This window comes from Berghia stephanieae, chromosome 6 (genome assembly GCF_034508935.2).
Source record: "Berghia stephanieae isolate SIO BIC M18660-M18661 chromosome 6, UCSD_Bste_1.3, whole genome shotgun sequence".
Lineage (NCBI taxonomy): Eukaryota > Metazoa > Mollusca > Gastropoda > Nudibranchia > Aeolidiidae > Berghia > Berghia stephanieae.
The window spans coordinates 56,695,763-56,720,017 of record NC_088365.1 but is presented as its reverse complement, the minus strand read 5'-3'; the positions used below and the strand labels follow the sequence as shown (position 1 = coordinate 56,720,017).

Genomic DNA, 24,255 nt, shown 5'->3' with positions numbered 1-24,255 from the left:
GCCATTGTTGGTGTTTAAGAGCTTGGAATCGTCGCTTGAATGTGTCTAAATCTGTTGTATTCACCCATGATTCGAGAAGAGCGTTGAAATCTTTGACGGTGTGGGATGCAAATGAAGATTTGAAAACGTTTTATTTTGCAGATTGTTGTTTTAGTTATTGTTCGTTGTACGTCGAGTTGTTCTGGCGAGATGACCGTCATTGTGTTTGTAATTTTGAACATGAGAGTCAATCGTTGTTCTTACGCTGTAGTACTATAGTTACGTCACGGGCTGTAGCCATGGCGTACTAAAAGTCTAGTAGGGCTATGGCTGTAGCCATTGCAGACAACTTTGCAGCGCCGCACTGGACAGCTTCAATCACTGTTATATCAGATTGTAGGCGTGGGTCCCAACTGTACTCGAGTAGTCTAAGATTGATCTTACGAGTGTAATGTAGGCGGTTTCTTTCAGGTTTGCATGGCAATGTCTGATGTTCCTTTTTAGTGAACCCTAGCGCGGAATTTGCTTTATTTGTTATTTTGTTTATGGGTGCTTGCCATTTTAGTTTGTTTTGTTTTTTTCAAGTATAATTATGCCTAAATATGGATTTTCTGTGAACTTGTACCATTGTGTGCTTGTCTAGTTGGGTCTAAGTGGCATTTTGCTGTGGGATATAACCATCTTGTAGCATTTTGTTTCATTTAAATGTATTCCCATAATATTTTGTCTACCCATTGTTCAAGATTTTGTAAGTATGCTTGCAGTCGTATTTGGTCTGTTAGTGGTTTGATTTCCCTGTATGGAAGAGAGTCACCTGAAGGAGCCTTGTTTGAGAACTACAACTTGGGGAAGGTCATTAATGTGACAGATAAAGAGTATCGGATCTAGAACTGTCCCTTGTGGTACTCCCGAGTCAACTTGACAGAAAGTCGGCGATGCACCTTCGACGGTAACTTGCTGTGTTCTATATGTCAGAAATGATGTAAGCCACTTTTGCATTTTACCTTTTATGCCCTTATCATTTTGATTTATAGAGGAATTTTTTGTGGGGGACTGTATCAAATGCTTTGCTAAAGTCTAAGATATTCAGGTCAATTTGTATTTTGTTGTCAAAAGATCTCATAAGTTCATGCATATATGATTAATTGCTTTCCTACGAATGTCCGCTTCTGAACCCATGTTGTAGAGATGTTAATATGTTGTTGGTTTCAAGGTGTTTCATAATATGATGGAATAATATATGTTCCAATATTTTACAAACACATGTCAAAGATACAGGTACTGAACCACATGACAAGATGTTAACTATTAGCGGAGTATGTTTGTACCCGATTCTGTCCAATAATTTTATCCATCACATTGAATATGTAGTACCAAAGGGACAAAGTAGGAGTAAACACATCTGATCGTAAACACCATCTCGTCTTTAAGGTTTACGAAACTCATAAATCATACTAACTCATGTGAACGCTTCGATAAAAGTCCTTTATAGATAGTATGCGCTTGGCTAAGAAACTCACAACATTGCCATCCGGAAGTAAAAACGGACCATACCAACACACAAAACTATGTGTTACCATGAACTTTTATAGTCTGGTTTATAAAATTTAGTGAGAATTACTCATAAACGCGGATGGCAAAATACAATAACAAAGACCTGAGGGACGTCAACTTCGTTCTATCTATTCTCCATTCTTGTTTTGTCACCAATCAAGCGACTGAATTAGGCAGCAAACATTCTCTCAGTAACGCTTTGGCTCGCTTTTGCCATAATATTATTTCTCCCACGGATTCAATGAAACTCCAATCTGGAATCCTACACGTTACAATAACAGCAATTTCCGAAAATACGCAAATGAAATAGGTTTTTTGATTGGTCAATAAAATGTCGACCAGAATGAATGCACAATAATTTCACCAATCCAAGCATCGAAAAAGAATTAGATTACAACTATCGCGCATGCGTATTTATGTACACACTTTACTCCACTTTCACTTTTACAAACGGAGTGGATAGTGGATATTCAAAAGAAAATTTGTTTACTTTGTTCGTTTGACACTACAAAGCAAACTCCACATTTAATCAATAACGTAATTGTTTTTGAGAGATTTTATTTTTCAAAATTTATAGTCAATAATGCCTGCTACAAATCCAAAAGAGGCTAAATTAGACGATGATGCTAACAAAAGCGTCGATCTTGATGTAAGCGCAACCCAAAGCGCGCTCGAGGATATCGATAAGTGCCAGAGTGATTTGGATTTCTTGAATGAAAAAGCCAGTGATGAAATTTTAGCTGTTGAACAAAAATACAACAAACTCAGACGTCCACATTATGAAAAGAGGAACAAAGTCATCGACGGTATACCGGATTTTTGGTACAATGTTGTATCCTTTTTTTCACCAGTCACTGAGTCACTGTCACTCAGCCCAAGCTTTGTACTTTGTTCATTTTGAATTTTGATTTGACATTTCCCCCCTTTCATCAAAAAAAAAAAAAAAAAATTAATTAATTAAGATTAGCACTATAGAGTTATAGTTATAGCTAATGTAAAACGAAACATCGGCACATTAGCTATCTAAAATCCATTGGTATTATCATGGTAACTCCACGCAACAGTTTTAGTTAGATGGATTTCTTTCACAAATGTTCACATTAAATATTAAACTCGCAATCAAGAGTGTCCTGGTGGTAGGACTAGAAACATTTTTTTTTTTTGGGTGGGGGGGGGGGGGTCAGATTTAGATTGTTACTATAATTATACAAGAAAACCTAGAGACCAGTTTTCAAAGGCAAGACAATGTCTATGTCAAATTATTTTGGTCTGTGATTATAATCCAAATTCAATTAGGATTTGGGTAAAATAAGTAGCCTTTTGTGATTTTTCTTTGTTTCTTATAACTTATATATTGATTTTTCCCCCAGGGATTTATGTTGGATGTTGGCATTATTATTATGTGAAAAACCTGTTTTCTTTTAGTGTGGGGTGTTCCAATTCCGACACCCAAAATGTCTCTCTCAGTTCAATGGCTAACAGTAACAGTCACACACCGAGAGTAATGAAGTGGCAATTCTGACTTGGGAGTCTGAATTGCCTTTCGTCTCTTGTGGCTATTCAGACTCAAACTCCAATATGCATGCGCAAACACAGGGGGGGGGGGGGGGGGGGGGGGGACAGAGTGCAGGCAGTGGGCAGAGAGTGGAAATGATAGAAGAAGAAGACTTCAGAGGAAATTCTGTTTCGCCCATATCAGCAGAGTGACTGTAGGAGGATTGTTGCCTGTATAACACCATCAGCTGGGTGGGGTTCCCTACCTCCACAGTGGGCAGGGAGTTACTTACCATGTCTTCTTTCCCCTTATATCTGTTTTCCAACATGCTTTCTGTCTTTGTCTTGGTATGAGATTGCTTGGTTTTGTCCCGACCCTGGCCGGAGTCCTTGGCTGGGAGGGAAACAGTCAAATGCATAGTTATTGTTTTGGGAGATGATATTTTTTTCCTTGTAAATCATCTCTCTGTTATGTGTTATTATATTTGTAATTTTGAATGTATAATGTAAGCATTTGAGTGTATTCCTCTTTGTTGGATTTTGTGCTTGTGTCCGAATGAGACTTATAGTAGGCAGTTTAATGAGCAGCAGCAGTGGCAGTCAAATTTTGACCCAACTCGCCCATAGGAAAGTTGTGACTGGAAATTGCCGTTCGCGTTTTGGGGGGTTCAATTAAAGATGCATAACTTCGTTATAAAGAGGAATATCGCAGATATTTTGGTATCATTATTTTTGTCTTTCAATTTCCTTTTAAATGGTGCCAATTAAGGAAAAATCCATTAATAATTCCAGAAGTTATATGAAGTTAAAATTTGGCAATTTTCAAATGCATTTATTTTTTTATTTAACGCTTGTTTTTAGAATAACATCTAAACTTTATTCATGCCAAATTTCAGGGCTCTATATCGATGCGCAGACACCTTTTAACTCTGCGCCGAAATGCCTTGTTTACATTATCTTCTCATCATGGCTGCCGGGCGATATCGATATTCATATCGATATTTTAAATTTAGTTATATATTATGTTAAATTTAGTCCATTATATTTTCAGTACTATTATTTACTATGTTTTTATTTTGAATACATACTTTCCAACTTTATTTATAGGCATTTTATAATTTTTGTTATAAAAGTTCGTATATTTCTTCTTTTTGTGAAATCCGATATTAATAATATCGATATTTTAAAAATACCAATTGCTTTAATTTTATTTTATTTTACTCTGCCATCAAGTCATCAAGTTTCTTTCCCATATGTTTAGATATGTTTATCATTTGTAACCATATTCTAAAGGCCTTAGCCTTAATAATTATTATGGTAAGAAGTTCTATTAGTTTTGACACCCCCATACATTGAGAGAGAAGGGGGGGGGGGGGGGGATAAAATTATATTAATTGTCAGTTCAAATGATGTAATAGCAATAAACCCAAAGTGGTTCAGCAGAATTTTTTAAAGTATTAAAAGCCAGAACTTTCCTTCTAATTAAAATAGAGAATCCATTTAAATTTATTTGAACTTTTTCAATCTACCATTTTATTTATATGCAATTAAATTGCCATAGGTAAAAATAAACTCATTATGTCATTACATAACATGTTTATATCTTTTCATTTAAATACTCTCAAACCCTTTTTTATTCTCTATGTATTAATTAAAAGAGGGTAATTATTTGCAATTGTTTCAGTGAGATATTGGGGATAAATCCAAAAGTGATAGAGCAAATTCTTTCTTACGTCTAGCCGAGTTTTTGATTATGTAATATTTGCGTCATATTATGTAATAATGTGTTAATTTGAAATGTTTATCTTCCTCTTTATTAATGTAAATGCATTGTCCTCGATAAGACGAACATTTTGCTATACAATATATGATAAGAACTCCATATTGACTGTTTTAACCATTTTTTATTAACATCACGCGTTTTCGGTCACAACTTTGCAATGGTAATTTTGGGGTAAAAATCGGTCTGAAATTTCTGACTTTGAACTGCCGTAACTACATTTCTAATCAAGATAGAAACAAAATTCAAACTGTTTTGTAATCTGTGTTGCCAGCTCTTTCATATGACATTGGTTTCAAGTGTGTGGGGTACATTTAGAATTTCTATTAAACTCCCTACTTATAGGCTATAGGTGATCTCAGACTAAGTACATTAGTGGTATGCTCTTGGAATCTACATCTGATCCCTATTTATTCCCAATTCCCCTTTGTCTTACTTTTTCTTGGATGCTTTAATCGTAATTCTAGAACTTTTTACTATCCCATTTTCTTCCTTTTTACTGGCGCTGATATAACCTAAATGTGTTGCAAGCGCAGTAAAACCCTTAAAAACAAACAAAGATAACACCATCAGAAATATATTATCTCGTCCTGATTTTATGTGGACATCGTGTAAAGTTGTTGGGAAAGCTTTTCCTTTAGACCACAGTTACTTTGGTTTTAACCAGGGCTGGCGGAGTCGGTTATTTTTAAACCGACTCCGACTCCAGCCTTGAAACCGACTCTGACTCCGACTCCCGACTCCGACTCCGACTCCTCAAGCATAGTATTAATAGGTAATAATATGCAACCAACACTCGCAGCTACTTTTAGCTTTTCCCCAGTCTATGTATTATAACAATACAAGCCGCTTCATATTTGATATTGCATCGTTAAAAGTACAAGCTCTTCATCATTTTTTGGCTACAGACTGATTAGCTCATTTCGAATAAACACATTAATATTGATTAATGATCATCAAATTTAAAAGATAAAACACATCCCCTTTTCCCATGAAAACAAACACACAAAAAAGATTACTATTTGTGAATTTTAGTTTTGAAAAAGTTTTAATTAATAGTAATAGTTTTAATAGTTTTAGTTTTAATTTTTCAAAGTGAATTATAAATATAATATTCCCCTTTCCTGAAATATTATAAAGTCATTAATTAAAAATAATATTGAAACATTTAAAAGAATAGAACAATCATTCATAAATCATGAACATTTACAGATATAGAAATTTAAAAATGTTAATTCCAACGTGAAGCGGATAACATACATTTGCTCACCCCCTGGACAGGACGCTAGTCTGCTGCAGATTACTTTCCCCAGTCGTACTGGTACCCATTTACACCTGGGTCCAGTGGAGTATGTTCTTGCTCAAGGAAGAAACAAAATATGCTTCGGTCAGGATTCGAACCCAGTATCTCAGTGAAACTAAGATATGAATAAAACTGTCATTATGACCAACAAAAAGAGGAAAAGTGAAATTAAGACAATATTGAAACTGAAACCATTTATACTAAAATAAAGTCACTTCTTATGGTCTTATGGTTATCCCACTTTCTAATAACCTAACTTTAACATTGAAGAGTCAGCATCCCCACCCCTCCCTCTAGTCAGGTACGGGGTGATTGGCATTGATGCCAACTTATGTGTACAGCACGAGAGCATGAAGGTTGGGTAGGAAAGGGGGTTTTGGAAGCATATTTCACCTTTAGCTAATGCCAATGTAATTTTTTTCAAATTCTATAGGCCTGGATACTATCTATATCTAGTATCTAAAATATTACACATTGAATGATATAAAAATGCAATGTCTGAAAGTGGTAAGGAGTCGGAGTCGGGACTTCTAAAACCGACTCCGACTCCGACTCCACCCTCAAACAACTGACTCCTACCGACTCCGACTCGCCAGCCCTGGTTTTAACTCTTTCTTTTTAATTTCTAACTGGACTTCCAATTGACCATTATATGTGTTGACAGTTACCATACTCATACCATTATTGTTATTTTCATTTGCATCCATTTTATATATAGCGCCACAGCCCCGAAAGTAATTGTGAAAATAATTGTTGAGTGTGTTGCAAACATGATTAATTAAAAATTAGGTAAAATACTTGTCCATTATCATACTTTATTTGTGTATTTGGACTTGATTTATGGGACCTAGTTTCTTGTCCCAATTCGGACGCCGTGTGTTCCAATTCTGATGCCCTATTGTGCCGATTTAGATACCCCTCTAACAATTGAGACAAATACAACTACAGTGCAACCTCGATATAATGACATCGTCGGGACTGGGAAAACGTGTCTTTATAGAGGGATGTCGTTACAGAGAGGTTTCCTATGTGTGTATATGAGGAGGTGTTTTGGGTCTTGTGTAGTGAATGTATACTTTTTCATTTTCCCTCTGTTTTTTGTTGTTTTTTTTTTAGACCCAGGCCATCCTATCTAATGACCCTCTTAATTAGTAACAATTTTCTTTGTTAGGTTAATTATTATGTTTAGTAGTAGTAGCAGTAGAAAGGTAGTTTATCCGGGCTTGGGACCGGCAATGAATGGAGAGTGGACAAAGGATTTATAAACAGTCCAGTGTTGACCTGTCACAGGCATTCATTGGGTGAAAGGCGAGCCTTCTGATTGATGAAAGGTGAGCCTTCTGATTGGCTGCGGTGTTGTACAAATGTGACTATTGATTGGCTGAAAAAGAAGCGTTTTCATTGGCTACAATAAGAACTAGCTCTGGGCTTATTACGAGTAGACAACATACATAGAATGGAAGATAACAATTGTAATAGTTACGAACAATATCATGGTAGACAAACACCTTCAAGGTTTGTCGGACCAGAAATGTCATTATACAGGGGTTTTGCTGAAATGTACGTCGCTATAGAGGGGTTTTTATTACTAATGATATATAGTAAAATAAAATGGGACCTGAGTACCATGTCGTTATACAGGTAGTGTCGCTCTAACGGATGTCGTTACATCGGGGTTGCACTGTAGCTTTTCTTAGTATGAGCTAAGATGGATGCCAATCGAGCTTACCTTCACGATTGGGGTGGATTTATTTGAAAATAATTATCAAATATAAAGCCATTTTTTTCATGAATTTAAGCGATAAAATGAATGGAAAAGGAATAACAATTACCCAAAATTATTGATTAGATGATTTCAAGAATCTATGGCGTAATTATAAATATTTGTTTGTAAAAGTATATGATATGAGGTGCTGTACACTGAGAAGAGACTTCACTCTAATGATTATTCAAATTGATTGTTTGCAAAGAAAACCATTATTTTATTCTGAAGAATCCTTCAAATTAAGTAGTAAATACTTATAGATTTTACATTGAAAAGGAAGTTTGACTGCACAAATTTAAAAACAAAATGAGAAAAAAATTTTCAGTTGTGCGAATTTATATTGCAAATGTTGCTGCTATAATGCTACGTCAACTGTAAGATGCAACAAAATGTGACATTGTTTGTAAGAATTTGTAATTGTGAAGCGTTCATTGCTTTCCATTCTGAGCAAGTTGTTTATAAACTCTTGTCTCCAATTCGCTGATGTTGGTAGATCAATTGTCAAGCATTCTTCTTGTATGAAGCGGCGTAGTTTGTCCACTATGTCAAGTTTTTTAGTGTTTGTCAGGAGTGATGTGTCACATTCCAATGACTCATCCTCATCTTCATTATCCAGGCGTTGTCTTTTGTGTGGCTGTCCTGAGTTGAGTAGACCCTGAGATGTCAGTTCACTGCTGATGGGTATATTGTTGTACAATCAAGATGGAATCAAAGTGTAGCTATAAAGCAGAGAAGATGTGCAATTAAGCGGAGTGATCAGTTTTTCGGGAATTTGTTAAGTGGAGTGTGCGATTAACCGATGTGCAATTCAGCGGAGTGAATTGTACAAGCTTTTTCTATCTAAGGGGTTAATATAGTGATCCAATTATCGCTTTTCTTTGACATCTATAATGTCACTTTTTGTGTTCCTGCACCAGTCAGGAGGCAACGTCAATGCTCTGCGTGACTATATTGCAATGTCAGGTTAGTTGTAACCTGTTTGCACCCACTAACGTGTTGAATTGCGTGTACTGAGTTTCATAGTTTTCCATATCAGTCTTGCTTTGTAGATAAAGTATTATTAATCATAGTCATGATTAAATTGAGGTTTGTGTGTATATATGAAAATATTAATATTTTAAAAATTTATTAAATGTGCTGGTTATCCTTGACAAAAAAATTAGTTTATCAACCACCCACAAATAGCATCCATGTTGAGTAGCGATGAACAAGAATGCCTGAAAAGCCTCACTGCAGTAAGTGAATTTTGTTATATAAATGATAAGTATTTAAAGTTATTGCAAGTTTTTGTCTTTGCTTTTCTGATTAAAGTTTAGTGCAATTCAATCAGCTCTTTAAATAAAACAACTTATAATTTCACTCATTTGTATTTTTCTTTTTCTTTTTTTTTTTTGGTAAGCATTACAGAGACTTGTATTTTGCTTCACTACAAGATATCTTGCATTATTTCTTTTTTTTCAAAGACAAATATTGTCGGTATCAGTGGTTCGCAACCGCAATGTCGATAAAACCGTCATGTGATAAGATTTATATCGATATCTGCGATCTCTATATACTAATGCTGGGAAAACAGGACTTTGATCTCATGTTGATATAAGCGTGATATCGATATATCATCTCTGCACTCTTGTTAACTTTACAGTTGCCTTATATATTTATTGTAGATCTGTTACTTATAAACAAATAACGTCTGTTTCTGTGTGTTATTATTTTAAAATGGAATTTAATTTATGCTTTATTCCCAGACTTCAGTTCTATTTATTATGGCTTACATTTTTTTAATGTAAGGTTTGAGTTCATTTGGTTACTTATTTTTCATCTCCATTTTCAGTTTTTAATTTTTATCTAAACCAGTTACATATTATTATTATTATTATTATTATTATTATTATTATTATTATTATTATTATTATTATTATTATTATTATTGTTATTATTATTATTATTATTATTATTATTATTATTATTATTATTATTATTATTATTATTATTATTATTTTCATCATTGTTATTCTATAGCTATAATATGACAACATAATGATCAAACTTTTTCTTCATTACATTTCCCAATTTTTTAAACAGCATTCTAATTACATGACGGAAAATATAAGAATTTGTGGCATCAGTATTTCAACAGTCTTGTTTTGCCACAAAGTCATGTGGTGTTAAACATGAGCTGTTGATAGAAGGATGACAGGGTTCGTAAAATATTCTGATCCTGACATTGTGTCCTTGGGTATTGCACTTTACACATATTACCCCACTAAAATCATTTGTGATTTTGTACCTTTCTTTAGGCAGTGATAGATCTTGAAAGACTGTTAGTGCAACAGTATGATCTGCTGGGGGAATAGAATGAATAAGACATTTTAAAGGGCATTGGAGCATGGTAAACCCAGGAAAGTACTCTATATTAATGTTCATATTTATTGATTTAGAAAAAAACCCCAGAAAATGCTTCTTTATTTATTTCAGGTCAATGTTGTAGAGTTTGAAGACATCAAATCTGGGTACAAAATAAATTTGAACTTCAAAGACAACAGCTTCTTCTCAAATTCTGAACTTGTCAAAGAGTTCCATCTGGGCGCATTAGGTTAGCTATTCAGAATTCAATTTTTATCTTGTCTTTATAGGTTCTTCTTGGTGTCTTTTTATTTGCTTTTAGTTTTGTGATGATAATAGAAAAATCTTGTTATTATATCCCTGCATACAAAAAAACAAACAAACCTTTTTATTCAATCCAAAGGGAGATTTGTCTTTATTGTAGGCGACAATATTTCAAGGGAAGAGTGAGAATGACAAAGATGCTTGACAACACATACATTTATGATTTGTTGAATAAAAGCTGTTTGTAAAAGGCTCCAGAGCATTGGTGGGTGAAGATGTAATCCTTCAGAATTGAGAGCCCATAGAGCTAGAGTCTGTACCAATCTTTGTAGGATGCTAGTCTATTGCGGCAAAATACTTCACTCCAGATGTGGCAGACCCAGCTATCTAATATCATTGTTTATTGGACAGAGGGGTTAGGAAAAAAAAACATCAAAAATTAGTCTGCCTGCTAGTGAGTATAGTTTTCTACTAATTGAGCTATTGGATAGGATAGGATGTTAGTCTGTTGCAAAGTACTTCACTCCAGATTTGGCAGACCGTAGCCATCATTATGTTATAGCCTGACACTGAAATAAAAAAGGACTGGCAGTGTGACGTCATTATTTGTTTTTTGCACCGCTGAGTGAGTTGTCATTAGTGTAGCTCATGGATACAAGTTATTTCATTGGTTGAACTATTAAATACAACTCACGATTTGTTTTCTTTTGTGGTAAAAGACTGGCATTTTGACGTCATTTTTTGGTCAGTGTCAGGCCATAGCCATAACTTTACGAAGGCCACGGGCAGACCCAGCTACCCAATATCATCATTATTGGACAGAGGGGTTAGGAAAAAAGCCCTTATCCAAACTCAGTCTGCTTGCTTGTGATCTAGTGCTCTACTGATTGAGCTATTTGATAAGATAGGAATAGGGTGCTAGTGCTAGTCTATTGCAAAGTACTTTACTCAGACCTGCCTTCTCTCCCAGTTTTATTGGGAAATTCTCTTTATTTGTTCCCATTCCCAATTTCCCTTATTGCCAGCTATTTTCCCGACTTTTAATATATTTTATTTTTCTAGGAAATCTGTTGTCGTCATCATCATTTCTTCATTTAAATTCCACATTTACAACAACAGGAGCAGAAAAAAAAAAAATTTTAATAGTAAAAATAATTAATTAGTTTAATCCTGAATTTTGTCTCGGAAAAAGGCGGCAAGTCTATTCATTCCAGTTCTGTCAGATGCAGCTACCCAATATCAGTGCGACGATGTAGTCTAGTGGTATGACACTCGCTTTCGGATAGGAAGGTCCTGGGTTCAAACCTCACATGGCGCATAGTTGATCCTTTTGAAAAGGCTCTTTACTCACATTATCTCACCGTACTTATGTGTAAAATGATTACCTCACCGTTAACAGCTTTGTCTCTGTCCGAAAAAAATGTATTATCGCTTACCAGGCGTCATGTCTTGTTTTACATGTTGCTGTTGGTCAGGGACCCTTTGTAAAGCACTTTGAGCACGTTTAGTGGCTATTGCCCTGTATAAAAGCTCAAGTTTGTTATTTTTTAATTATTTTTTTTTTTTTTTTTTTTTTTTTTTTATTGTTAAGTGGATAGAGGGGTTAGGAGGAAAAAGCTTTAATCAAAATTCAGTCAACCTGCTTATAAGTATAGTGCTCTCCAATTGAGCTATTGGGGCCTTATGGGATATAGATGTGTACATGTTGATTATATTTTGTATCATGAATATTCCACAGGCAAGCCAGAGACCAAATCAACCACAATTAATTGGAAAGACGGCAAAGATTTAACTAAACAAACTGCACAGGGCAAAGGCCGTAAACGACAATTTGGAGGCCATGCTAGCTTCTTCAGTTGGTTTGCTAGCACAGGAGACCCCAATATAGATGAAATTGCGGAGGTATTTAACACTTTTATAATCAGTGTTATGTTATTTTGTTTCATTTATTTATTTTTTGGTGAACTGAAATTTAGTTTCCCATGCATTGTTCATTTTCTCATCATATTCATCCCTTTGAATTGAATCTACAAAGAAAATAGTAATCTGCTGGCAATACTGAATTTAGACTTTTCTTCTGTTCCTCATATGTGATTGATATTTGGAATGATATTCAGTTCTATTGTCCGCCTTAAGAGAGAAAAGGCAAAGAGTTGAGAACATTAAGAAATGAATGATTGATGCTGATATTTGTGATAGTCGAAAGCCACTTTGATTAATTACGATTGTTTGAATATTATATTGTGTATAACACATAACGAGGGTAGTTAACCTTTAAGAAGCTAAAGGAAAAATAAAATGGCATAGTGATATAGTATTGATGCATCATCGTGTATATTTTTCAGATTTAATTGACTGTCTGGTCTTTTTAGAAAAAAATTCAAAACTGTTTTCTGGGGTTATACTTTGTAATTTTTCTGCTTTCATCTGTATGCAAACGGATATCAATATTCTTTTTACTTTCTCAATTCTGGTTTTATTTCATTTTTATATTAACTTATATTTTGGTTTTCAATGGTGTTAAAATCCTTTTAATGAAACAGAAATTAATTCTGCCTCAATTGTCTTCTATTTTATACTTCAGGAGAAAATAAAGATTTGAGTTTCAGATTTTTCTACTTTCAACCATCAGCACATGCTTATTTCCCTTATATATGAGTCACATTTATTCACTTTATATTTCTCTCCATCTTATTGGCTCATTTAGGCACACTAGTACTTGTTTGTTTGTTACTACAGCAATAAAACCACTTGACACTCCAGTTATATCCTTTTCTTCAATGTAAACCAGCTCAGAAAAAAAGTCAATTTAATGTTTTGACAATAATGTAAAGTGTTTATTTAATGCAAATATCTTTTCTCAAGATATCAATCAGTGATGATGTGTAGTTGTAGACTACCTGAACAGTTTGGAATTTTGTACTTTAGTAAGTAAAAATATAAAATATGTGAAAAAGATGTAAAAATATTATGTTGAATGTTGGATTCCAAGTTCAAGTAGTAAAGGAATTTGTTATTTAGTCCCTTTGGTGCATTCATGTTCACATTATAGTGCACTGGAGTAATTCAGGGGAGGATGATTACAACAAACTGTTGGAATTTTAAGCAAACAAAAAATTCTATTTTTATATTCTCAGACCATCAAAGATGATATCTGGGTAAATCCCCTTCAGTATTATCTGGCATCAGATATAGACATCAGTGCGGAAAATGGACTAAGGTAGGTGTGCTCTGTGTGAGTAAATGTTGTGTATGTCTGTGTGTACCTGATGACCATTGAGGGTTTTTCCAAAAATGGATTTAATCAAAGAAGTGAAACGAGGCGAAAGATTTGATTCAGAGATTTTTTATAAGGCAAAGACAGACCTACTTACTCTCCCGATTTTATTGGAACTCCTGAGGTTTGTTCTCATTCCCGATTTCCCTAATTTCCACCTATTTTCCCGATTTTTATAGTATTTTATTGTTCCAGAAAAGTCATCACCATCAACAGCAGCAGCTTTACCCTTGTTGTAGCATCTTCATTTAAATCTAAAATTTTCACAAAATTTTCACGAATTTTGTCTCTGATAAAGTTGGTGGGTCTGCTATTGTTATTTATACTTATGAACAATCTCTAAGATTATATATTTACAGGTACAAGCCACCTCTAGTATCACACATATGTATAGCACATTTCATTTGTAAAGAAGTCATTCATTGCAATCTGTCAGCGAGGCAACTATGAGATATAACATGTATCTGTGTCAAATCATCTAAATTCATTTACAAAAACAGATCAAATATTGAATCTTAGAAAATAATCAATTATCATTAATAATTCTTCTTCCTTCATGTTTTGTTTGAGATTTAATTTCACCCAAATGCTTGAAATCAAAGACATTTAAAGGAATTGCACCTTTTACGATTCGTTAGCTGATGACGATAATCTTCCAAGGAATTCCGTGATTTTGGGATTTTTCTGGGAAATTTTCTGCTGATTTTGCTGTGTCAAACATTTTCCTATGATTAAAGCTCTGGTCGCTAAGTGGTGAATCAGTGAAAAAAAACCCAAAAAAACACCATAATGTTTTGTGTCATATTATGACACCTGTGCTTAGTTGTATGAATTTTGGTGGTACTTCCATTTTTTATGACATCAGCTTAGACAGACTTGCGCCAAATGTTAAAAGTGACACAAGATTAGTGGTTGTGTTTGATGAGTTGATGGTGGAAAGGGAAGAGAGGGGGGGTGGCTGGCAATTGAGTCTAGATTTTTTTCCCAAGTGACTGAAGCATGACAGTTTGCAGTTGGCATGCTTATAGGTTTTATGTGCAATTAGAAATCATTGATTACAACTTCTAATTAAAAAACTCTCTCTCTCTCTCTCTCTCTCTCTCTCTCTCTCTCTCTCTCTCTCTCTCTCTCTTTTTGCCTAATCCATATTTCTCATCTGGTTATATAATATATACAGATAATATATCGCAATGGGCAAGGGCAATCAACTTAGTTCACGCTTTTTACCTTTGTTAGATAGTTGATAAAGATAATTGTGTTAGTTGTTTTTAGAATTTAATTTTGTTTTTATTTCAGTGACGACGAAGAAGATGACTTAGACGAGTCAGTTGTTGTAATTGGGGATGATGATAGTGAGGATGACGACGAAGACGATGATGAGGATGGTGAAGATCCAGGTAATGATTCTATTATGTTTGAGATCAGTTTGTTTTAATTATTCGTATTCGCACTGTGCTGGGTGAGGATCCTGACCTCCCATAGCGGGCCGGGAGGTCCATACTGTATCCTCTATCCCCTTATATCTGTTTTCCAACATGCTTTCTGTCTTTGTCTTGGAATGAGGTTACTTGGTTTTATCCTGGCCCTGCTGGAGTCTTGGCTGGGAGGGAAACAGTCAAATGCATAGTTATTGTTTTGGGAGATGATATTTTTTTCCTTGTAAATCATCTCTCTGTTATGTATTAATATATTTGTTATTGTTATTTTTAGTGTATAATGTAAGCATTTGAGTGTATTCCTCTCTGTTGGATTTTGTGCTTGTGTCCGGATGAGACTTATAGGTGATCTCAAACTAAGTACATTGGTGGTATGCTCTTGGAACCTACATCTGATCCCTATTTGTTCCCAGTTCCTCTTTGTCTTGCTTTTTCTTGGGTGCTTTAATTGTAATTCTAGAACTTTTTACTATCCCATTTTCTTCCTTTTTACTGGCGCTAATATAACCTAAATGTGTTGCAAGCGCCGTAAAACCCTTAAAGACAAACAACATATTCGCACTGTAATATCTGTCAAAGTTTTCAGTAAGGCAATCCATATACAATGTTCAGAGCTGTCAACCGCATGTGATAAATACACATTCATACACTTGTAAGACATTATGCAAGATTATACATCTTTACTGTGTTGGTTAGGTAGCATAAGGTTTTCAATAGTCAGCCACTGCCAGGCCTATTGGGACGTAGAAGTTAGTTGATATGCTCTGTCTTGTATATAGAGTAAATAGATGTGTTTGGGGGGGGAGGGGGGGGGGGGGGGGGCTTTACGTATATGATGTAAATAGATGTATTTTTAAGTGTTATAAAACTGTTGACTACCCATTACTCATTACCCAATGTTGCTAAATATCAACAAAAAAGCTTGATGTATTAGATTTTATGTAGAATGAAATTCTATGACTATATCGCTTACATTTTAGGATCTTAATCATTTTGTGCCAATATTGCGCTTTTTTTTTTTGGTCATCACTTGTACTATTTTTGACTGACAGGGATTGCTATCCCTGAATGTTTATATTGTAGACGGGGATTGCTATCCCTGAATGTTTATATTGTAGACGGGGATTGCTATCCCTGAATGTTAATATTGTAGATGGGAGAAGATTGCAGGGTTCAATCACGTAATTATAAAATAAACATTTTATAATAATGATATAATTGATAATACATGATCGTGTTCTTATTTTGTGAAAATAATAGATCAATGTCATTATTCTTTTTAACTGCATCTAGTGGAAATTTCATCAGACAGTATCCGTCTGGTTATTGATATTTCAAGCCATAGTGCCCATTTTTCAGATATTCTCTGATAGATAAAGTTTTTTATTAAAAATTTTTAGACAGAGCTTCAGTTTTGCATTTTCTTTAAGAAAAGAGAAAAGAATTCCAATTATTGAGACCAGCTTGATTTATTTTGTCTGCTTTTGTTTTGGACTGGATTTTTAAAGAATGTGATTATAACTATTATTATTGTCTCCCTTGTCCCAGAAATCTTTGAAGTAGGCGATGATGATGACGACGATGATGATGATGACGGTGATGTAGAAGAGATAGAAGGAGGTAAGAAGCCTTTTTTTATTGAACTTAAGTCAGTGAGTGTGTACTATTTTATTTTGTATATTCAACAATCGACAGTGTTCATAAATTTGTATTTGTTTGGTTAATGTTAAATCACATTTATAACATATAGCCTTTCATACGGAAATAAACAATATTTTAAAGGTGCCATATTGATATGGTTATATACTTATACTTAGGCAATATACCCACTAAACGGCAATTGCCTGACAGAAAATGTTATTTATCGAGCCACAGTTACATGCTCAGACACATCAAAACAAGAAACATACATAGGCCTCACAGAGTGTTCATTCAAAACCAGATACAACCTGCACAAATCTTCAAAAACATACACAAACGACATTCTACTACACTAAGCAAACACATTTGGAACCTCAAAGATAATAACATACAACACAGCATTACATGGAAAATCATCTCCAGAGCACAGCCTTACTTCCCCTCATCTAAGATTTGCAACCTCTGCTTGGAAGGAAAGTTCTACATCATCACAAAACCCAACATGGTAACACTTGACAGAAGAAACGAACCTGCATCTTCATGCAGACATAGAAACAAACACCTTTTATGTAATTATGAATCACTATACCTGCGAATACAAAAACCTATGATGCCATCCGAAGTAAACACAACAATCTACTTTCACTTTCACTTCCTGATGAAAAAGATTGCTCGAAACAATATTGTAGAAGTTGATCATAATTATACTTGAAATATTTTATACTTATACTTAAATATATATATTATATATATATATATATATATATATATATATATATATATATATATATATATATATATATATATTGTTTTTTTTTTGTTGTTGTTTTTTGTTTGTTTTACAGTATTAACGGAAAGTGTATCTGTGAAGTGCATAGAGCACAACCTAGTAATGATTATGCGCTATACAAGTGCTCAATATTACTATTATTATTACTCCAGAGTTAATGTTGAGGGGGAAAAAAAGGAGTGGACCACATTTTAGAAAGTTGATATGCAAGTACACAAAAAAAACAACAGAATTCTGTTCCCAGTAAATGTGGTTGGATTATAAGTGTATGGCCTTTTGTTCAATTTTGATTTGTGAGATAGTTTCAAAATTTATTTATCCTGAAGCAGTTTCCCATTGCAAAACATCAAGGGAAACATAGAAAAATATTCCTCTGCGGATGAATAAAAGGAATTTATAAGAATGAGGATTATTATTATTATTATTATTATTATTATTATTATTATTATTATTATTATTATTTTATTATTATTATCATTATTATTGGGGGTCCTGATAGCTCAGTTGGTAGAGCACTGGCTTCACATGCAAGGAACCGAGATCTGTCCCGGGTGCAGTTGAGATTTTTTTCTGACCTCCTGTCCACCCAGCAGTGAATGGGTATATGAGTCTGTTAGATTTGGCAGAAAGTATTTTCCAATAGACTAGCATCCTATCCAAAGGGCAACAAGCAATTGTTCTTGTCCATTTCACACTATAGAAACCTGGATAAACTCCGGCCTTACAGCTCTGAAGGACTACTTTTTAAAATTATTATTATTGCCATTATTTTTATTATTATCATCATCAGCATTATTATTTATATATTCATGTGTTTTTTGTTATTTTTTATTTTTATTTATATTTTTTTCGGCTTAATTTGACAATTTTCAGAACTTTGACGATATGTTGCAGGCCCTTTTTCTCATTTGCACTGAGTTTGAAGAATAAATGTGATCTAATGGATAAAAAACAGATCAAATAAACTAATTACATGAATGAATGGGTGTGTGAATTAAGAATACCACCAAAAATAAGACCACATTGATGTTTTTTTTTTAATTTTTTTTTTTCAAGGGGAAAGTTGTAAATTATATAAAAATTATAAATGAAATAAATGATAATATGTTTTCTTTGATATCTCCATTACAACTTATCATAATATTCAGAGAAAGATCTTTTACAGAAATACATACAATATTTGTTGAACGTGCCTGAAGTATATTCTATTCTGAGGTTTTATTAACTAGACAGATTTTACTGATCGTAAAAAATTGCTGTCTTTTAAGGTAAAAATGGTTAAAATGACATGGTTTTTAAAGAAGTTTTTACTCTGCCGAATGAGAAAAAATTCAGATTTTCCTATTAAAATTATATTGAATTCAGTTTGGACCTTACTCATAATGTTTAAGTTTTGAGCAAATGATGTTTTCCTACTTGGAGTGTTAGTTGATAATGATGAACAGTTAATAACTTTTTTTATGTCACGTTTTCTCTTAGATGATGATGAGGAATAAGAGTGAGAGTGCTTCAACCATTTAGTGTAATATCCCCTTCAACTCCAAGTTTCCAGCTCACTCGAGTACAGATACAAATACAAAGGAGATTAATTAATCTATGGAGAGTTGCTTGTGGTTTGCTTGATTTGTAGCATTGATATTGCCCAATTATTTTTTTTCTCTCCAAATTTTTGACAAATTAATAATACTTAAGTTGTTGTCATGTTTTATGATGTTGCTTATATTTCGAATAATTCTCATAATCAAACAAAAATTAAAATGGTATAAAGTATTTCTTTCCCTTTTAAAATATCTGATGTGGACTTATTGAATGACCTGTTATTGATTATGAAGAAAGCCTAAAACAGTAAACACTGAGAAATTGGTGTAATTTATTTATTTTTAAAGAAAAGTATAGGTGAACATTATAAAAGAAATGTTGGTATATGAAACAGAATTAATGTAAAATCGACAGTGTCATTTACAAAATTTCCATGCTCCCTGGGGAGGTTTGAAATGATAGTGAATCGAAGTAGGTTATGAACTATTTTTTTTTTTATTGTACTCTATTGCTATAATTTTATTGAAATTTTTAATTTTTTTTTTTAAAATACAGTTAAAATTGAGACAGTTAATGATGTATCTGTTAAAGCTTTATTTTATCTGCCAGATGACTTGATGAAAAATTAAAGAAATCCCATTTATAATTTTCTCTAGTTGACTTACTTTTTACAGTCTTTTAATTCTGGGGGAAAAGAATGAGTTTTCTTGAGTGTCAGAATCATTGTCTAAAAGATTTTTATAATAAGTTTGTCTTTTTAAAAAAAATCATTCATATTTACTGTCAAAATTTTGTTTTTAGTTTTGAATAGGTACTTCTTAAAACATTTGAGTGGATCCTTCATAGCAAGATCCTCTTTACTTGTGTCTAGATTAACTTTTAGGTAATATCAAGATTGTCACATTGATGGAATTGTCTTGGAATCCTTTGTTCTATTTTCTTTGGTACTTTTAACTTCAGATTTACAACTTTTCCTTCGCCCCTTCTAATTTTTATTTTAAACTTTCATGGTAATTATTTTATATTCTTTCTGTCCCAAAATTGCTTGTCCAAATCTTCATCTTTTATACATGGATATTCATTTTTAGATCTGGTTGATTTTGTTGTTTTATTTTTTTTTAATACTGCGATTTTGTTGTTTAATTTTTCAAAAAATACTGCTTGCAATTTTGATAGTCATTATCTATTTTTAACATTCATTTTATTGTCACCTTCTTCCTTTTTTGTTCAACGTTCAGAAGAGAGAGGGATTACGCCATTGGCAAATAAGAAATAATCTTTGAATGCACCGTAATTTAAGATGCATGACTGAGTGAGTTTATAAGATGTGATGTGTGAGAGAATTTTATTATTGTCATTCAAAGACCAGTTGTAAAGAAACAAAGTTTTTCCGTCAAGCATTTTTCCATTTGCATGGAATTAGCATAAGGATTTTAGCCCCATTGTCAAACATCCTGTGCTCCAATGTTTGAAGTGTAAATATGTACATATTTCACTGGCAGCTTTAAAAGGATTTAGATTTTAAACCTCAACCTTGATTCGATTCTAATATTTTCTACACAAATTGTATTTCAGTTAAGAAAAAAGTAAAGTTATTAAGTGGGTGTTGAGTAGATTGTCTTGGTAAGATGACCTCCCACTGTGTTTCAGAAACTCTTTAGATGTTAAAACATCTTGCAGTACTGTTTTGTGTTCTGGGAATACTGAATGTGTACTTCCTGATCGGGCGTTTGTGTGAGAATTGGGGTGGGAGTGAGATTGTGTGATGTTTCACTATAGTCTGCTTTTTCCTAGTATTGATGAACCTCCTAAATTCGAGATATTCTGTCTCGTGTAGAGAAAATGTGCCATTGTTTTTCTTGATTTTGATCTGCCCTTAATTCTTAAAACAAGAAACTAAGCAAGATGATCTGTCTTTATTAAATTTCTCTATTTAATTCTGTGTCTATTTATCATAAATTATTGATCATAAGTATGAGTTTGCAGTATTATAACAAGTTTCAATTTTAACCACATCTGCAGTGAACATATCACATGAGTATATATTTTTAATTACTTTATCGTGTAACCATTTAATTATTTTTGTTACTGTGAAAATTACTTATCTATTTAACATGCCACATTTTAAAGAATTTTTGAATTGTAAAGTTTAAATGACTGCTGTTAAATTGTTTTTAAAAATCTATTTTTTAGTCAGAAAATTTTTACTTGTACTTGTATCCTGTTTATTAATTAAGCCATGTATAGTTTGGGAGAAATCAAATGCTTGTTGTCATCACCTAGAAACTATAGCGGGGCCGGATTTTTTTTTTCGATTGTGCGAACAAATCTTAAGTTGTAATTCCCACTAAAAGTAATCATTGCATGACTGCTTGTCTCCATGGTGGTGAAAGAGCATTTCTTGGGTGGGTTTCCCCGACCTCCCAAAGTGGGCAGGGAGGCCTACTAGCTGTGTCTTCTATCCCCCTATATTTGTTTTCCTATTGCTTTCTGTCTTTGTCTTGGAATGAGATTACTTAGTTTTGTCCTGACCCTGGCCAGAGTCCTTGGCTGGGAGGAAAACAGTTGAATGTAGGTATAGTTTTGGGAGATATTTTTTTCCTTGTAAATCATCTTTCTTCTGTTCCTTTATTATTTTTTAAAACAAATGTTAGTGGGATCTTGTGCTTGTGTCTGGATGAGACTTTTAGGTAATCTCAAACAAAGCACACTGATAGTGTGATCTTGGAATCTACATCTGTTCCCTATTTCAACCATTTCCCCTATGTCTTACTTTTTCCTCAAGTCCTTTTAATTGTATATCTAGAATGTTTTTACTATCCAATTTTATTCCTTTTTACCGGCGCTAATATGACCTAAATGTGTTGCAAGCGCCTTAAAACCCTTGGAAACCAAGAGCATTTTTCAAGTGTCAAAAGAGAGGGTAAGTGGTATTGTTGATGTTATCCAACCTCACTTATTACATCAGCAAGAAACACGTCTTTTAATGCATGCTCACACGCTCAACAAATACACTGATATCCTGAACGGGATCGTGGATAGCTCATACGGTAGTCACGCTCTTCCCTGCCAGGCGGAGTTGTCGTACCAGTAAGGTCGCGGGTTCAAGCCCCCATCACCGCCGCAAAAATTTTAAAATTCTCTATTGTCTTCTGGCACTTTCCTACTCAATCTCTTAGTGGAATCCTGATAACACTCATCGCCGTACCAGAAAGAGTGGTTGACTTTTAACTCTTTAAGCGCTGAGGCTATATTTGCATTTCCGTCACAAAACGACTGATACCTGATTGAAGCAGTATGAGAATGACAAGCTAAGACAAAGCGACATTCGAATTCGGCGCAAAATCTTAAGTAAAAGGCCAATTGAATGTTCTGATGAAAGAAATGATACCATTGGTTCAATTTATTAGTTTTGTAGAAATTAGGATTGAATTACATTATTATTTTTGCCTTTCAAGACTGGCTGCACTGTGCGCCATTGGCCGGTAGAACAGATTCTGTTCTGGCCGCACAGTGCGGCCAATGGCGCTGAAAGAGTTAAACAAGGTTGACTTTATCCATTATCAACGGAACCCAAGTAGATAAAGTTAAAGAACAGAAAATAAGGGGCCAGCTGTGTGCGGATTCCACTGTAATGAATCCACCACACCGTTGAGATCAGCATGAGACATAAAAAAATAATTTAATGCACATCGTATTCCGTGAATGAAGACCAAATATATTTCAATTCATGATTCCTCCCATTATTCATTTACTTATTGCTTTTTGACTTTTTAAACATTTTTACCAATAGAGCAGTAATTATGGAGTTTGTACGTCTCTGGTTTGAATGAGTCCCATCATTGTCACTGCTGGTTTTATTTATAATTATCTAGGTTGAATGCATATTGAGAAAAGAATTGTTTTGTTTTATCATTACTTTATATTGCTGTCTGTCATCTTCAAAATTTTCTTGTATTGTATACAAGTCACAAGATCTGAAAAGTTATTTGTAAAAATTAATTCAGTAATTTATTTCAATTGTAAATGTAGCCTCCACATGACGAAAATAAACTGGATTATTATTTCAATTATTTTCTTTCTCTCTTCTTGCCTCATCATGTAGTATTTTGTTGCCTCAACAAGGTGGGATGATAAAATGCATGTTCTTTCTTCCCGAACCCCCCCCCCCCCCCCACCCCCCTCCCCTTCAATGTAATGTCCAAGCCAAGGGTTTTTTTTTAAAAAGGGGTTAATTTTGTTTTTTTCTATTGTCTTCTGTCTGCTGCCCCTCATGGATTGTAATTTTTGTCAGGTTCCTGGCTAGAGTCTTTCTTCATATTCATAGTGGGTCGCATTAATATCAATTTTGAGAGATGGTCAGATATCTACTGTTATTTTTTACTTTGATTGAATTCTGGCACATTTCTTGGCCGCTTGTAAACACATTTATTTCATATTTATAGATATATTTGTTATCCATGATTTTCCCTACCACTGGTGCTGATGTAACCTAAAATGTCTTTGTGATCTCGTGATATGGCACTTGGCTTCTGACCTGTTGGTCACTGGTTTGAGTCCAGTTGTGGGCTGTGCCAAGTCGATTCCTGGGAAAAGTCTCTTTAATCGTGTTATATTCTCTTACCACACTTGAGTAACAGTAACAGTGTTGAAAAAAAAAAGTAATTGCACCTTACAGGCTTCATGTCTCGTCCTGCATATAATGGTATTGGCTCGACAACTTACCTACTGCCCATTATGCCTGTTGGCAAGTAGGGCAGCAACGAAGGACCTTTATCCTCCTTTGTCCATTGGCTTGAGACCCCTTGCAATACGTTTTGAGCACATTTAGTGGATATTTGTCATGTACAATTAAATAATCATTATTTTTAAAATGCAATCATGGCTAAACTCTGAAAATCAACAAAACTTGTTAAAAGTTTGTTAAACCCCAAAATATTTAGCATTAGCAGTATCTAATACTTTCGTTCAGATTAGCCTTAGACCTTATCTGGTCAAATAAACAAGGATGGATTAGATGGTTAATAGTTTGATGGCTCACAAATGTATGTCATTGAATTTTGATTGTTTTCCTCAAGTCAAGACTTATG

The 24,255-nt window shown here is 33.9% G+C and overlaps 1 protein-coding gene across 1 annotated transcript; it reads left to right on the top strand.

Moving 5' to 3' along the window:
- The first annotated feature begins 1,951 nt into the window (after window positions 1-1,951).
- On the top strand, window positions 1,952-23,235 carry LOC144975317 (protein SET-like). The gene is made up of 8 exons (XM_078919278.1): window positions 1,952-2,365; window positions 9,039-9,110; window positions 10,351-10,468; window positions 12,221-12,384; window positions 13,620-13,702; window positions 15,056-15,156; window positions 16,744-16,815; window positions 19,106-23,235. The coding sequence occupies exons 1-8, from the start codon at window positions 2,117-2,119 to the stop codon at window positions 19,120-19,122; spliced, it is 876 nt and encodes a 291-aa protein (XP_078775404.1). The 5' UTR covers window positions 1,952-2,116; the 3' UTR covers window positions 19,123-23,235.
- Window positions 23,236-24,255: the final 1,020 nt, after the last annotated feature.